General features: G+C 46.3%; 1 protein-coding gene across 1 annotated transcript in view; it reads right to left on the reverse strand.

Annotated features, from left to right (window-relative positions):
- HS6ST2 (heparan sulfate 6-O-sulfotransferase 2) overlaps positions 1–17,422 on the reverse strand; it is a 110,403-nt gene extending 92,981 nt beyond the window's left edge. Inside the window, exon 1 of the mRNA XM_042479874.1 lies at positions 16,648–17,422. Within this exon, the coding sequence (XP_042335808.1) occupies positions 16,648–17,345 (698 nt within the window). The 5' untranslated portion in view covers positions 17,346–17,422. The remainder of the gene's footprint in view (positions 1–16,647) is intronic.
- Between the last annotated feature and the right edge of the window lie 216 nt (positions 17,423–17,638).

Consider the following 17,638-nt stretch of genomic DNA (forward strand, 5'->3'; position numbering starts at 1 on the left):
ACAACATGAAAACATCCACAAGTAAGAAAGGCTGGAAGGCGTGAGACTGGAGAAGAATCTATGAATGGTGGGTCAAGACAGTACATTGATCCTTGCCCTCCCAAGCATTTCTGGCTCTGCCCAGCAAACCTGAAGATAATAATATTGTATCACTTCTTAACCTTCTCTTACCCAGGCAAAACATAGCCAGCTCCAAAAGCCACTTCTCAGAGGGTTCGGTGGTTTCCAGACCCATCACCATTTTGGTCTCCCTCCTCTGGACACACTCCAGCTGCTCATCATCGTTTCTGAATTGTGGTGCCCAGAATCACCTTGAGTACCACTATTAGAAAAGGTGGGGAATAAATGAATTATTATTATTATTATTATTATTACATTGTTGTTGTTGTTGTTACTACTATTATTAATTTCCCAGCAATTTCTTTCTCTTCATAGAAAACAACTATGGCTCAAATGGTGAGAGGTGCTCTACAAGCAGTTCCCAAAGCATGCACAACATTACTGTAGGTAGGATCACAACAGCACAATTACTAAAGGCAAAATACTTAGAATGTGTGACTGAATTCTTCATAGAATCCTAAAGTTGGAAGAGACTCCAAGGGCCATCCAATCCAACTGCATTCTGCCATGCAGGAAGTCACAGTCAAAGCACTCCCTGTGACAGATGGCCATCCAGCCTCTGTTCAAAAACCTCCAAAGAAGCAAACTCCACCAACTTCCAAGGCAGCATCTTCCACTGTCAAACAGCTGTTACCATCAGGACGTTCTTCCTAATGTTGAGGTGGAATCTCTTTTCCTGTAGTTTGCATCCATTGCTCCAGGTCCTAGTCTCTGGAGCAGCAGAAAACAAGCTTGTTCCATCTTCAATATGACATTCCTTCCAATTTTTAAACATGGCTATCATGTCACCCCTTAACCATCTCTTCTCCGGGCTAAACATACCCAGCTCCCTAAGCATCATAAGGCATAGTTTCCAGACCCTTCACCATTATGGTTGTCCTCCTCTGGACATGCTCCAGCTTCTCAACATCCTTCTTGAATTGTTGTGCCCAGAACTGGACACAATATTCCAGGTGATGTCTCACCAAAGCAAAATAGTCTGGTACTATTACTTTCCCCAATCTAGACACTATACTTCTATTGGCCCAACAGAATACCGACCATCGAGGGTCCAAGTCACCTGGTCTATGAAACTAGTAACAATGGTTCACACACCAGATCTAAATCCAGTCCTCTACAAACTCAACATCCTGAAAAACATTCCCCCCCCCCCCCCCACTGGACAAGACCAAGAGAACACTGGTGTTTCCATGTTTATGGTAGATTTAATTTCAGAGACTGAACAGACCCACAAATCAATTCTTCTAAAGGTGCAGAAGGCATTTTATTAATCTTGCAAGGCTTTTTCCTTGCTCAGATGGCCAAAATGTTGCCGCGCTCGACACGCCAGATCCCCGTCTGTTTGTTTCTCTTCTGTTGGCATCAGGCTCCCCAAAAGCCATTTGTGCTCACTGCCTACACTTCACAGCAATTGTGCACATTGTGCACGCACATAAAGGGAAGCGTTACATTTTGTTTTTTAAAAACCCTTTCTATTTGCTATTGACAAAAGCTGTTGAACCACGCTGCTCCTTCTTCTTTCACAGAGAGGGCTGGAAGAAAATAGGAAAGCTTGTACCAGAAGAGCGAGGCTTGAAGAGACAACCTGTTCAGCGTTTGTATTGTTTGGAGAACATGACACGCAAGGCACAGAACATGTTCAGAAATCCATGGAGATGGGGAGACGGAGGAGATTCCCAACTTGTAAGAAAGACCTGCTTTAAAATTGGAGACTGGAAAATGTTACTTTGGCCGGCTGGAGGATTCTGGAAGTGTCCAGTCTGCTGAAAGTGACTTTTCCAATTTTTAAAAGCTGGATAAAGCAGGTTTCCTACATCCACTAGTTTTCAATCCATTCTCAGGACCTTTTCAAAGTGTCATCAATAACTCTGAAAACACTACATGGCTTGTATCACCTGGAGAAACCATCCTTCTCCCCTGAATAAATCTTACCAAGAAAACCCTGTACCAGGTTTGCCTTAGGATCATTGTAAACTGGAGACCTTACTTGAAAACACACACCAACAACAAATCGGTTCATGTCATACACTTTTTTAAAAAATGCACCAAATTCCACACCTGGTTGTCATGCCATTTCTAATAATATTCATATTTTTTCAGGCAATTTGAAAACAGAACAAGAACTCTTGCCAGGAAAACTCCAAGATACGTGCACCTTAGGGTGGGCATAAGTTGGAAACAACTTGAAGGCACACAAGAACAACAACAGTGGTTCAGTGTGTGCATGTTCATGTTTCTGCCAATGAATAATATGGGGTATGGCAATCCAAGGTTGGTTAGAATCATTAGAAGCCCATTGATATGGTGGGATAGCTGTACTATGAATTTTTGACTAGTGTGTCTAACTGCCTTGAGTCCCATAACAGGGAAAAGAAGGGATGATGATGACGATGATGATAATGAGCATCATCATCTCCTCCTTGAGGACAGTGTGTCCTTGGTCTGCCATTTTGCTCACCATCCCAGAACCCGAAAGGAGGAGACCTTCTGCTCCAGATCCTTTTCTATCCTGGCTGAATGATGGCCAGGGAGACCAGCCATATGCTCCATCCTCAGCCATCCATCATCCAGACAGATCACTGTTCCCAAAGAAAGCAGAGCTGGCATGCCGCTGAAATCTGTTTCAGATTGAGGGCAGCCCATGCATGCATACTTCAAGATTGCAAAAGAATAAACATAAAAATCAAATTGCTAGGGGCCTACCTTCAGTCGGGTTTTGCAATTACTGTATGATTATTTTTTTCAAAGCATGGACTTGTTTGTTGGTGGGTGGTTTTAAAAATATATATAAGATCCCTGCCCTGTGCAAGGCTGGTTAAATATTTCAAATTCCTAAACACCCACCCACGAATTTCCAGCCAACTAAGAGACCAGCTGCCTGGGCCCATCCATATTCATCCTCTGAGTGTCTAAACATCCCAAATGCAAGCAGGTAGCTTTTGTGAGTACAAAAGGGACTCCTAGCCAGGCTTTTCCAATGAAGGGGGGGGGAGAGGAAAGTGAACAGCTGGGGCCATTAATTCAGTTGCATTTTAACAATTCCTGGGGAGGGAGAAGAGGTGGAAACCTCTATCGTTATATAATAGTGCAATTGGCTAATTTATGTAAAACGGTTGCTGTCGCCTTTGGAAATTTTTACCCACAATTACTTTTCAGCTGCACAGGATCAAATCTCCTCCTCTCTCATACAACACACAACCAAGGGTGCACATGTTCCAACCATCCCATAGCAGTTTCAAAGGGGGACATTTCAAACAAGCGAACGGCAAAGAAGCAACCCAACATTCAATGAAAGGATTCAACAGTTGCACAGGCCAAAAAAGGCTTTTTGGGAGGTGAAAGCAAGTCACACTCTCTCAGCCTCAGGGAATGGCAATGGCAACCCCCCCCCCGATGAAACTTGCCAAGAAAACCCTATGATAGGGTCATGATGTAAAGGCAAGCAACACACACTGTAGGCCCTCCCCATACATGGGAGATCGATGGATTCTCTATCCATGCTCAACCCCCATTTTTTTTAATGGGGGAGTGTTCCCACATTCAGCAGCTTAACCTTCCATGTAAAGTTAAAGCCACAAAAAGCACACCCATGTATGGCACATGCACACTGTATAATACATCAGGGATGGGAAAAGTTACTTTTGGAAACTACACTGCCCCCAAAATCCCTCAACCAGCCCCTGGATTCCCCTACATTAGGGATAGACAAATCAGGATTTATCTGTCCTGGTTCACCAAACACCTAAACTGGGTAGCTGGGAGGGAACTACCGACAGATAATGCAAACAGAGGCAACGAATTTCAAGCAGCTCAAAAGTGTCCTTGCCTGTGAGTTCTTCAAGAGAAAGGCGTGGGTCAAGCAGTCTGAGTCAAAGGGGGCAACAGGAATTGAGAGCAACATGGTCCAAGGGCCAAAGAAGTCTGGATATCTCAGGAAAGCAGGAGTCTAATAATAGGAACGCTGGCCAAGAAACAGAGTTGCTTCCAGCAACTCCTTAGGCCAACTCAGCTCTTAACAAGCCTGAGCCCAGCTGGTTCCAATCAGAGTTTGATTGCTGCTTGGCCTTTAGCCTGGCTGAACATCTTAGCTCTCCCTTTAGTTGGATCCTTTTCTTCCTCCTCCTTGATGGAGGCTTTAAAAGCCCAGCTAGGTCCTCTGCCTCATCAGCTGCAGGTGAGCCTTGCCCTGGTCCTGCTGGCAGAGGCTGCAGTTCAACAAGAGGAGCTGGCTGGAGCTCTGCAATAAAGAGGGCTGGCTGCTTTCCAAAAGGGAATGTTGTTCCCTGGTTGGAAGCCTTGCTTGGGTCCCTTCCTCAGCCTCCACATCATACTCTTCCTCCAGGTCCCAGTCCTGCAACTCCTGCCCCCTGACACTATTTGGAAACTACATCAATTTAATAAACTGTTCAATCTCTTCTGAGAGACAGCAGGGTGCTGTGTTTCAAGTGCTGGACCAAGACTCCAGGAGATCAGGGTTCGAATCCCTGCTCACCCAGAAACCCTTGGATGTATATGGGTTTATGCACCTTCAAGTCACATTTCAACTTATGGTAACCGCAAGAAGTTCACTGGCTTATTTGGTAAGGAATACTCAGAGGTGGTTTTGCCATTCTCTTCCTCTGAAATAGAGCCTGCAGCACCTGGTATTCATGGGCGGTCTCCCATCTGAGGACTAACCAGGACTGGCTCTGGTTAGCTTCCAAGATCACATGGGATCTTGCAGTAGTTTCTGGCTTATGGGGAGCCTAAGGCTAACTTATCATGGGGTTTTCTTGGCAAAATTTGTTCACAGGGGGTTTGCCATTGCCTTTCTCTGAGGCTGATAGAGAATAGCTTGCTCAGGGTCACCCAGTGGGCTTCACGGACAAGATCTCACTGCAAGCTATTGTTTGGTTAAGCATGGGTTAGCATCATGTGTCACATTGCTTGTCATACTGACAGTGCCAGTACCCACACCAGTTCCTAGAGTGGTAGAATTCAAAGATATAGCCATGTTAGTCTGCAGAATCAGTATGTAGAAATATCTTGTGGCACCTTGGAGACTCACCGAAAGAAAGAAATTGGCAGCATGAGCTTTCATAGACATATGTCTACTTTCTCAGATACATCTGCAGAAGTAGATTGAAGTCTACGAAAACTCCTGCTGCCAACTTCTTTCTTTCAGTGAGTCTCAAAGGTGCTACAAGATCTCTCTACCTACCAGTTCCTATTTAACGTAGGTGTACTCACCTGGGTCCTTGCCAGGATTAAACAGGGCACCTGGACCATATGTAGGCCCAGGATGTATGTGGCCTTTGCCCACAATTGCTATATATATCTAGCTGAAGTTCCAAGACTGACTTCCATGCAGCTCCATGCCCATAAAACCTATTTCCAAGATATCATACGATTCTCTATCATTTTGCTGCAATGATTTAACACAGCTGTCATTTTTGAAACCATCTCCTTGCATGAGTTTCTGGAGACACAGCGCCAACCTTCCAAAATTGGCAGAAAAGAAAAGAAAGTTCCTGCCACAGATGGAGTCCTCTCTACAGTGCGTTAACTTTGCCATTTCCGTGTAAAGCTGGCGTGATCTCCGCGAGTTAATCTGAGTGGCTGCTGTGTTGACGGCCTGCCTTCAGTATTACAGTTACTGGAGGAACCGGAATTAATGCAAGGGATGGTGCATGAGGCCTCATCCATTTGATGTAAATCAATGCATTGCACATTTAAATTGCTCCACTTTCTTTCAGGAAAGTACATTGAAGTGATTCATTAGGCACTGCAGTGTTCGCAAGAAACAGGGACAATGCTCTTTGCTGCGCTGGAGCATCTCTGCTAGTCAAATTTAAAAAGCAATCAAGTCTACTAATACCTTCTTCTTGTAGCCATTTACATCAGCAGCGAACACATTCTTTGACAATTCTGATTTAAATGAACGAAGGGCAAATTAACCGCAGCGAATGCACATCAGGAGCCCCAGCAAAACTTCAATGGCTGCCAATATCTTATTTATTCCCAACGCCCGCCTATCCTTCACCCAAGTTCCAAAACGATATTTGATCATTTAATAGAGCATGCTGCCAAGATCAGAACAGATCACAAGTCATAAATATGAATCTCCCCTGTAGCTCTGATGGATTTCGACACTTTTGCAAGCAATCATTTACTGCAATATTTTAAAATTTACAATGTCCCAGGAAAGCAGCGGAGAGAGAGAGTGTGCGCGCGCATCTCCTGATGTACAGAAAAACCTGTTTTAACCCAGCCAGAATGTGGAAAGCATTGCTTATGCACAGAAATCAGGTGTTTCTAAGTAATGACAGGTATGAGTGACAGATCGGATGAAATGAAACATAATGAACAAGTCATGCTATCTTGGAGCAGCCAGCGACTTCTCGCCATATCACAGCCTCTGTGTTTACCTGTGTATATAGATGCCAACCATTCTGGAGTTTTTATCACTGTACTGATGCAGCTGCTTTCTCAATGTCTGGCTATATAATTAATTTTGGAATCCAAAGCATGAAAAAGGAGAAAATAGGCACCCAATCCAATAAGTTTCAAATGCAGGAAAGAGATTCTGACCAAATATTGGAAAGCCAACCTGATGGGAACAGCATTTCAACAGTGGAATGGGGTTACCTCCATGGTTCCCAAGCTCTGGTTCTCTAGATGTTTTGGACTTCAACTCCCATTATTCCTGACCATTGGCCAAGCTGGCTGAGGCTTCTGGAATCCATGTTTCAGCCTTGAAGTCCCAAACACCTGAAGGACCAATGTTTGGGAACCACTGGATTGCCTCATTGAGCAGTAACTTCTCTTTTGTCAGAGGGTTTTCAGGAGAAGTTAGATGGCCACCTCTCAGGGATACTTTCACACTGGGTCCCTGCACTGGCAGAGAGTTGGACTACATGACCTCCAGGGTTCCTTCCAATTCTATGATTCAATCCAACAAATACTCAGTATGTCTCGTTGGCTGTATTTTTGCTGCATGGTCAACATGTTTGTTTACCCCTCAATATAATAGCTTCTCTTCAGTCTCAGCAGCTCTAAAGTGCTCAAAAATAATGGCCGAGATTTTACATAATGGTCTTCGATGTGTAACTTTATGAATCCTTAGCTGCGTTGCAGAGGCATAACAAAATCCTGTTAGTGAATTGCAAGGATATGTATCAGGGCAAGAGTGCTCTGGTGAACATCGGGAATGTCTGATGCACATTGGGCTTTTCTGATTGGTTTTTAGCACTCCAGTTGTACCCCAGAACTTCTTAGACAGTGTCAAGATGTGCAGTGGGAAGCACCCCAATGCACACTGCTGGCCATTGTCCACTGGCCCAAGGTGAATGAGTCACTCCACAATTGTGCAATGGAGGCACTGTAGCCTCTGGATGAATACAGATTAGGAAGAACTTCCTGACAGTAAGAGCTGTTTGACAGTGGAAGAGTGGTGAAGTCTCCTTCTTTGGAGGCTTTCAAACAGAGGCTGGATGGCTATCTGTCACCAGGAGTGCTTTGATTGCATTTTCCTGTCTGTCAGAAGAGGGTTGGACCATATGGCCCTTGGTGTCTCTTCCAACTTTCTGATTCTATGATTCTATGCAATTGCACAAACCACCCTCCAAACCTCCCCAAGAGGCAACCAGGAGTGATGAGGCACCTCACTTCCAGTTGTCCAAAATGGCAGCCCAAATGGCACGCCCCAGCCTGCTTGGCTCCACATTGGGCCACGTTTCCGGTGGTGCAAGTCTGCAGGCTCCAAAGCAAGTCTATTCTTGCTCTCCCTGATAAAAGACAGCATGCCAAGCCTCTGGGAATTATAACCAGGTTTTAAGGAAGCACCTTCCCTTCCACTCCCAATGGAATTCTGTTTCCATTCTAAAAGGATCCTTCACTCCACGAAAGTTCACTGCAGCGTATTATATCATCACCAACTGTGGGGCAGGATTTAAACAGGGCAAGGTTGGTCAACTGTTGAGAGAGCAGCCTTTTTAAAAAGTTATTTTTCAAAGGCCACATTTGGCCCAAGGGGTATACTTCACCCACTCCAAAAGGAAGACCAACACCCAAATGTTTCCCCCCAAAAATACTATTTTCATCTAACAGCCATAGGAAGTTATGCTATGTCATTTCCGGGTGTTATTTTGGAAAGAATAGATGCAAAAACAGTGGTATTTGCTTTGAGAGTTGGTATGTTTTTGGCATGATCCACACACATCACCTGGATTGCCACTTTCCCTCCTGTGACATGAAACCATCCATCAACATCCCATTGCTAGTTTAATTATATATTTAAAGCATTAATCTAGGATAGGAATTGTAAAGCTTTCTCTGTTCAAAACCCCTAAACTATCTTATGTATGTTGTGTGACTTCAAGTCATTTCCAACTTATGGCAACCCTAAGGTGACTCTATCATGGGTTTTTCTTGGCAAGATTTGTTCAGAGAAGGTTTGCCATTGCCTTCCCTTGAGGCTGAGAGTATGTGACTTGCTCAATGTCACTCAGTGGGTTTCTTGGCCAAGCTGGGAATTGAACCTTGGTCTCCAGTGTCATAATCCAACCACTCAAACCACTATGCCATGCTGGCTTTCTCTCAACTATCTTAGGGTCACCATGAGTCAGAAATGACTTGAAGGTACACAACAACAATCTGTTCTAAATTTTGTTGGCCACCTTGAGTTCTGGACTCTGAAAAATAAGTATTCTCTTCCTTCTGTTCAACTGAATTTCATCAGATGTTGGCACTGATGCAACAAAATCTCTCCTGGCAACTAACCAGGCCTGAACCACTTTAACTTCCCAAATCACCCATGATCTGATGAGTCTAAGGTGGCATGGTACCACCTGTATGTAGAATTCCCAACACAACAGAAGTGGGCAACTTGAAAGACTGGGAGAGGCACGTTAACCTGCCAGAAAACCTTGGAGAACTGCAGCTGAGGGATCCCCAAAAACTTTCTAAGGGATGCATTGGTGAGGGGACTTTGTGGGCCATTAGAGAGCATTTTGATGCAAAAACAGTTGTTTATTTGCATCAAAAATTTCATTTTGACCCCTGTTGAATCCAGAGGATCAAAATATGGTAGAAATGCCCTGCATAGTGGGATGTATCTGTGGGCTATAGTTTGCTCACCCCTATAATAGAAAGCAGACCTGTAGCTATCCATCCATCCATGCACATACACCAGAGAAAGATTTGCACTCATTGCTGCCTGAGCTCAGTGCAAAGGACTTTGGCTAATCCCTGGCCAGATGGTGGTCGTTCCATTGACAACACCAAGAAAATGAACCCAGTTCATAGAACAGGTGTGGGAAAGAGGAGGGGGAAAGAACGCTTGTTCGCACCCATGTTTCCCTTTTTAGCGCACACAAGATGCCATCGCAATAATCGCTCATCAAGAAGACAGGGTTTCGGGGGGAGGGAAAGTGTCGCCAGAGCTATCAAACTGCCTGCGCATTCACTAGCTTGTTTAATAAAAAAAATACAATGCCAGTTTTTCCAAATAGATACACCTTCTCAGTAACCAAAACCTGCTTCCACAGTTGCGCATGATAGCACATAACGGCAATCGGTGGCTCCCATGTAAGGGGCCACAAGCTACTATAGAAATAATAGAATCAAAGAATTGGAAGGGGACCCTAGAGCCCATTGAGTCCAACTTCTTTCCACTTAATGCAGGAACTCCTAGCAGGTTCAGCCATCCAGCCCAGAGAAAGAGGGTCTAAGTCATGGGCCCCTGCCATAGTTGGCTCTCTCTATTCACGGATTCCTTATCCAGAGATTCAACCATCTACAGCAGTGGTTCCCAACCTTTCTAATGCCGCGATCCTTTAATACAGTTCCTCATGTTGTGGCGACCCCCAACAATACAATTATTTTCATTGCTACATGCAAATATGTGTTTTCCAATGGTCTTAGGCGACCCCTGTGAAAGGGTCATTTGACCCCCAAAGGGGTCCCGACCCACAGGTTGGGAACCACTGATCTACAGCTTGAAAATATTAAATATATTCCCTATAGCAAATCTTGACTTTGACATCTTATATAAGGGACACCATTGTACTACCCACTGTATATCATGGGAGTTGAGCAGCCACTGATTTTGGTATCCATAGAGGGTCCTAGAACCAAACCCCAGCAGATACCAAGGGCCCACCGTACTATTAAGAGTTCCTTCTAATGTTCAATGGAAGCCCACACTCTTGAACCGTAAAATCATTAGACCAGCTCCAACAGTTGGACCTAGTCCCAAATCAACCAAATCAAGCATTGGTCCAGACTTTTCCATAGCCCACTGGCCAATGCATATGTGTGTGTTTGCATAGTGGAAGAGCCCATGCTATGTATTATTCCTTGATTTTATTTATATGCCACCTTTCTCCTCAACTGGACCCAAATTGTGGCTTGCAACAGACACGTAAAAATAGTACAACTTTAAAAACAGAATTGGAAACAGTGTATCGATATAACAAGTTAAAAATTTGTTGATGTTGTTAACTGCCTTCGAGTCGATCATAGCTCATGGTGACCCTGTGGATGAAATATCTCCAAGACCCCCTGTACTCCATTGCTCTGCTCAGGTTCTGCAAATCCATACCTGTGACCTCAATGACTCAGTCTATCCATCCATTGTGTGGTCCTCCTCTCTTTCTACAACCTTCTACCTTTGCTATCATTATTATCTTTTCCATTGATTCATGCCTTCTCATGATGTGGCCAAACTACGACAACCTCAGTTTGATCATCTTTGCTTCCAGGGTGATTTCAGGCTTGATCTGACCAAGGACCCATTTTTTTGCCTTTTTGGCCATCCTTTCTCCAGCATCACACCTCAAATGAGCTGGTTTTCTTTCTGTCGGTTTTCAACCAACCAGAGCTCCATTTGTATCTCGTCCTTCTTCTAAATCCTACCAAGGGGTTGAATGAATAAGGAAACTGGATTGAGCGCTTGAATCAGCAGAGTTCACATTCCTCCTTTCTCAAAGGATTTGCAGCTGAAAGCAAGGCTGCGAAGAGAAGGGAGGGAGGGAATCTGCCCCAAACACATACAAAGAAAAGGCGGAGAGAAGACAAAGAGAAAGAGCCGCACAACAGGGTTGGAGCTCATCTTGGAAAGAAGGGAATGTTGCAAAGCGACATGGGGCATTGGTCCCAAATGAATCTGCACTTAAGACTCGATGGTTCCAACCAAGAGCATGGAGCAGAATAAATATTTAGTGGAGGAAAGACAGCTGATGTATGTGCCAGCCGCACAATAACCCAGCATGATTCCTCCTACACTGTAACAGACAAAACCACCTCTTGAGCATTCCTTGCCTAAGAAAAAACTACAAAATTAATGGGGGTCACCATAAGTCGACAAGCGACGTGAAGGCGCATACCAACACACACTCCTCCTGCAAGACTCTTTAACCAACTCCTGCCTATGTTGTTTGCCTAAATGCCATAAAACCACCAGTTTCTATCTGATCTTGAAAGCTAAGCAAGGTAAGACCTGGTTAGTGCTTCGATGGGTGACTGACAACGAAAGCAAGTTGCTGTTGGCTGCATTTCAGAGCAACAAACTGGCAAAACCACCTGCCTAAGAAAACCCTACGAAATTCATGGGGTCTCTGTAAGTCGACAGCCCACTTGATGCCATATCCAGACACATCTACATTGTTATAACTGCGTGCAAAATGTCTGACTCCCCCAGATGTACAAGCTTTTCCCAAATGTAAATTCTTGCAACTGAAATATTCAGCCGGAAAGGAATGTTCAGAATGGAAATAAAGACTAAGGAGGGTGTAACTTTCAGAGGAGAGCAAAATTAGGGCATTGCTTCTCCAGAGGAGAATTCTGCCACTCCAATGGAAATTGTCCTTCAGACCCTCATTTTCTAGCATTACAAAGTGTGATGTGCTGATACTCCTTCAACCCTAAAACTTTTGTATTTGCTGCGTCCGCACTTCTTGGGTTACTCTGCCTGCCCCTTTGGCTCTGGGTCCCTAAACTCTGATCAACTAAAGGGTTAAACCATTGCAATGCTAGACATGTGGGGACTCCAAGAAAATTGCACTGATAGTCTTATTGGGGGGTAATGCCCTCATTTTCTCTGCAACCCACATTTTCCTCACCCACCCTGGAAAGAATTCTCCTATTTTATGCTGAGCATCAACCGTCGAACTCCTGATGCTTATTTTCCTTTGCAAAATTCATGCCCAGTTGTTCCTATGAAATAGCAAAAAGAGTTATCAGAAAATAAAAATATAAATCAGATCCCTCCATATCTTTATCTTGAGCATCAAGGGTCCAACTCCTGATGCTCATCAGGCCCCCATCTGTGGCAAATTACCTATTATTATTATTATTATTATTATTATTATTATTATTATTATTATTATTATTATTATTACCATCATCATCATCAATTAAGCATGGCTGACAAGTGTGGTTCATGACAGCCCTGCAACACCCGATTCCATAAAAGATGCAGAGAAAGATTTGCAAAGGAGCAACTAGAAATAAGTCACGGGGAGAGTAATTTGCTGGGCTTTTCTCTATCCAAGTTGACAAGGGAAACAAAATTCATGAAAGGGCCAACTCCGGTTTGCTTGGGGACGAAAATGAATGGTAAAACCACCTCCATGCACACCTCCCTAAGAACTAGACAACACTTCTTGGCTTTACCAAAGTGCAACTTTTTTGCAACAAGCACAACCACCACAACGGCTGGGCAGATAAGGACACGCTGCAGGCTATTGTTTGATGGCTCCTGCTGAAGATGAACTGCTTCACGCAGTTCTTTGTTTCAATTTCAGTCCTCCTTTCCTCCTCCCACGCGGAAAGAAAACCCCATTTGGCTCCAATCCACATTCTGCTCCAGCCTTTGAACATTTGGGATGCAGGGCTCACAGCTGATCTGCACACGTTGCCCTTGCAATATCAACGCATTTCGCACATCAGAGAGGCTCAGAAGAAGACACCCAGGGAAGAACGGCAGCAGCAGCAGCAGCAACAAGAAAACATCTCCTGGCGCATTATCTCCCTGTAGCCAAAAGAGGTTTCCAGCCAACAACAGGCAAAATCTTTCAGATCAGTGACTAAGCCTGGGAACACAAAAGCCTACCCAGGCACCGGCACAAAGGACCTTGCCAAAGGAAGAACAAACAGACAGACAGATAGGAAAATGAGATTATTTGGGGGGAGACCCTTCTTGGAAACCTCAGGGAGGGTTTATGCCACTAAGCCCCAGAAATGGCATCTTTAGCAACTCTATTGTATGCTAAGCAATAGCAATGCCACTTCTGCAGAAATCCACGTGGCAAACCGTGATCTGCAGTGACAAGAAAGGGCCAGGTTAAGGAGTGGAAACCTCTCATCTTCTCCCAGCTGATGGTTTCAAGGGAAAAGGAGAATATTAGGAGATGATGACTCAAGGAAAGACAAAGCTCAATGAGAAATAATCCCCTGAAAAGGAGGAATGACGCATCTCTCGCCCTTCCTCCATCAAGGAAGAAGTGAACGTTGCATCTTTCAGGGAGGGAAAAAGATAAACAATCCAGGGCCAAAATATGTAAGTTCCGCTGGTCATGAGGAAGCCATCCGCACCAGAGCAGGAAAAGATACATCAGGTCACTTAGGCCAGATTCCCACTACCTTTTAAACCGGATCGCAAATCGGTTTGAACCAGTTCAAGTGACCCTGCTTCCCACTTCAATCGATTCGCTGAAGCGATTCGGAGGGGGGGCCACACGCCAGACCCATTTAACCCGCGTCTTTTTGAGGCTGATGCTTTCTGTGTCTTTTTGGATAAATCGATTCTGTGCAAGTGTGAACCAGATGTGGATCGGAATCAATTTAAATTTGCCCTTCGGTTGGTTGGATCCATTTTGAACCGATTCATGCGTGAATGTGAATCAGAAGTGGGTTATTTTACAGGGAGAGAATGCGACCGAAGCAAATGTAGTGGGAACCATGCTCCGCTGTCGAATCGATTCAGATCGCAAACCGATTTATTTGTAAGTGGGAATGAGGCCTCAGGCTGGTCCTGGCTGGACTAAAACCACTGGGTCCATGTATTAACCTATCAACCAACAACCTATGTGTTGACCAGCCACTCGACATCTGAGTCCATGGGCATCTTGGAGCTGGGACTCACCAACAAAATCCTAGTGGTTTCTGCTTCAATGGACGAGCCTCCAAGGCTCAGCAGAGTCTACCTGTCACAACTAGAGCCAGCATCAACAGAAAGACATGCCAGAAAAGGAGAAGCATCTATTGTGATCACAAGACCCATTCCATCCTAAAACAAGAACCTCCGTTGATCCTCTTCCACTCAACCTGGGATACTTTTAACCTTCCCGATTTACAAGGAAACATCCAAAAATCCCAACTTCAGATGGTTGCTGGGCATTACTGGCAAAGGACTTAAATAAGAGCAATTTTGGGGGTCACGGTGGGGAACGGGAGCTCAGGAAGGAGAAGGGCTCAACGTTGTTTGGTCTGGGAAAGTATTCCAGGAATTCCCTAGGAGTTTAGGTCTAACAGAGACAAAGAGAGAGGAGGGGATCCGTCTTTGGCTACCAATTCCCCACACAGAGCTTGTTGTTACCATTTTTGAATGTTTTAGCTCAGCCTGATGGCTTAAGAGCTATAAACCTAAGTTTACATTTAGAAAAACATAAAGAAAAACATAATAAACCTACACAAAGTGAGCAAAAACGTCTTTTAAAAACGTCAGAGCATACATTTGACTCCTTGGGTCATCCAGATTTGTGTAGGTGAGACCGAAAAAGAAATTTGCAGCACAAACTGGAGAGTCGTGCCGCAAAATTTGCATTTGATGGTATGGAGAGGAGGCAGAGAAGGGTTTTAAATGCCCCATATATATATATATATATGCTTATGCATGCAATGGACAGATGCTTTGGGAACAAGATTGATCATGGTTTGCAGAAGTGCGAAAACAGCAGCAGGGAGAGGAGAAATCTCCCTCATTCTGTGGGTTTAGAGATGCTCTCTAGTATTGACGGATTTTCTTTCTTAAAGAAGAAGAAAGCTGCAAATGACAAACAAAGACATAGATGTTTTCACAACCTGCTGCAAAGCCTTCATGAAAATAGCCTTCAGGTTTGCAGGGCTGGGTTTAAGGCAGCCAGGAAGGAGGCTGGACCTGTGTCTATTTTCTTGGCCCTAATAAACCCCGTTCATTTCCAATGGTCCTAACCCTTAAAGCTGTTTCTTCTCACACTGAACCAGGGAAGAAGGGCTTCTTTCCAGTCAGTCAGCTTCCTCTGGAAGTCTCCTCCAAACTCAGGACTGTTTGGGGATTGGGACCCCAAAAGCCAGTGTTTGGGGATTGGGACCCCTAAATCTGTAGAGGGATGCTTTGTCTCCTAAACAGGTGATGCTCAGTGAGTCCCAACTAGAGCAAGGCCCAAGGGTCAAATGGTCTGTCTGTGCAACACATAGGTAAACCCCACTGTGGCAATAGGTTTACTTTAACCTGGGGAGCTAACAAAAGGCGTTTTCAGCTGCTGCACAAGTGTACAGTGTTGTCTACCAGGGAAAGAGGCACAGGTTTCAGGTGCGGAAGTTAAGACCAAAGGAGAAGGCAGGAAACAAAGAAAGAAGGGAAGGAGGAAAAGGAGGAAGGGAAGGGAGAAAGAAAAGATGGGAAGGGGGGAAAGGATAAGAAGAGAGAGGGAAGGACAGAGGGAGGAAAGAAAGAAGGGAGGAAGGGAAAGATGGGGTGAAAGGACAGGAGTGGACAGGAAAGGAAGAGAGAGGGAAAGATGGAAGGAGGATGGAAAGATGTACAGGGAGAGAGGGAGAAAGGTGGAAGGGAAGGGAGGGAAGAGAAAGGGAAGGATGGAAGAAAAAGAGATGAAGAAAAGGAGGACATAAAGAAGGGAAAGAAAAGGGAGAGAAAGAGAGAGGGAAAGATGGGAGAAAAGAAAGAAATGAGATGAAAAGGGGGATGAAGGAAAAGAGGAAGGGAAGGATGGCTGGATTGAGGAAAGAAAGAAAACAGGAAGGAAGGAAGGAGTGAAAGAAGAAGAAGAAAAGGAGGGGAAGGTAAGGAAGGAGAGAGGGAATGGCAGTGGAAGGAGGATGGAAAGAAGGGGAAGAGGAAGCCAGAAAGGGAAGAGAGGGAATGATGGAAGAGGAAACAAGGAAAGAAAAAAGGAAAAGAGAGGAAGGTGGAAAGGAAAAGGGGGAGAAGTATGGAAGGAAGGAGGGAAAGAAACAAAGAGGAGGAAGGAAAGGAAGGAGAGAAAGAAAGAGAGAGAGGACATGGTGGAGGAAGGAGGATGGGAAGAAGAAGAAGAGGAAGGAGGAAAGGAGGAGAGAAGGAAGGGGGGAAGTAGACAAAGAAAGGAAGGGGGAACGAGGGAGAAGAAGAGGAGGAGAAGGAAGGAAGGAAGGAAGGAAGGAAGGAAGGAAGGAGTGGGCAATGGTGGTGGTACGGAGGATGGGGAGAAGGGATGGAGAGAAAGGTGGGATGAAAGGGGGGCGAGAGGGAGGCTGAGGGAGGCTGGCGAGGAAGGGGGCTCTGACCTGGGGCTGCCTCCTGCTCCAGCTGCTGCTGCTGCCGCTGGGCCTCCTCGGGGCTGCTGCTGCTGCTTGTGTCCGGCGACGAGGCCTGGGACGCAGTTGTTGAGCTCGGTCCAGTCGGCGTGGAGGCCGCAGCTCCATCCGGTGGAGAAGCGGGAGAAGAGCCAGGTGTCCTGGGGGGGCGCCTGGCCTGTCCCTGTCCCCGAGGGGCTTCCCCCGCGGAGGCAGAGGCACTTCTTCTGGCCGGCCAGGCAGCGGCAGGGCTGCGGGAGGCGGATGTTGCGGACCAGGTGCCTCCCGAAGGTGGTGCCGCCGGTCTTCTGGATGTGGAGGAAGACGATCAGGTCCTGGGAGGCGATGCGGAAGTCCAGCCGACGGAGCAGCGCCGAGGCCGGGAAGCGCCGCCGCGCCACGAAGCCCGAGCCCGGGCCCAGGTCCTCCGCCAGGTACGGGTCCCCGGACTCAGGCCCAGCCCAGCCCCGGGAAGCAGCCGGAGCAGCGGGAGCAGGAGCAGGCCCCGGGCGATGATCGGGGGCAGAGGCCGGCCCCAGGCCCCGGAGCAGGCAGCGCCCCTGGCCGCCCTCCGGACACAGGTACTGCAGCGCCAGCGCCCCGAAGAGCAGCCCCGCCGCCAGCCCCAGCGCCAGCCCCCGAGGGCCCCGGCAGCCCCGGAACACAGGCTCCCCAGGCTCCGCATCCATGGCCCCCTCCGGCCCCAGCAGCCCGCATCGCGAGCCCCGGCGGCAGCAGCAGCCAGGAGACAGGAGGAGAGAGAGCCAGCCAGAGCCAGAGCGGGAGACGGCCGCCCAGCCTCAGCCCCTCCCGCCCTCCCCCGGCAGAGAGAAGGCCACGCCTCCCGAGGAGAAGGGAGGGAGGGAGAGAGAGAGAGGGATGAAAAGGAAGAAGGGGGAAGGAAGGAAGAAGGAAGGATGGAAGGGGAAGGAACTGAAGAAGAGAAAAGGAAGAAAGCCAGGAAGGAGAAGAAGGGAGGGGG

This window comes from Sceloporus undulatus, chromosome 7 (genome assembly GCF_019175285.1).
Source record: "Sceloporus undulatus isolate JIND9_A2432 ecotype Alabama chromosome 7, SceUnd_v1.1, whole genome shotgun sequence".
In the NCBI taxonomy this organism is placed as follows: domain Eukaryota; kingdom Metazoa; phylum Chordata; class Lepidosauria; order Squamata; family Phrynosomatidae; genus Sceloporus; species Sceloporus undulatus.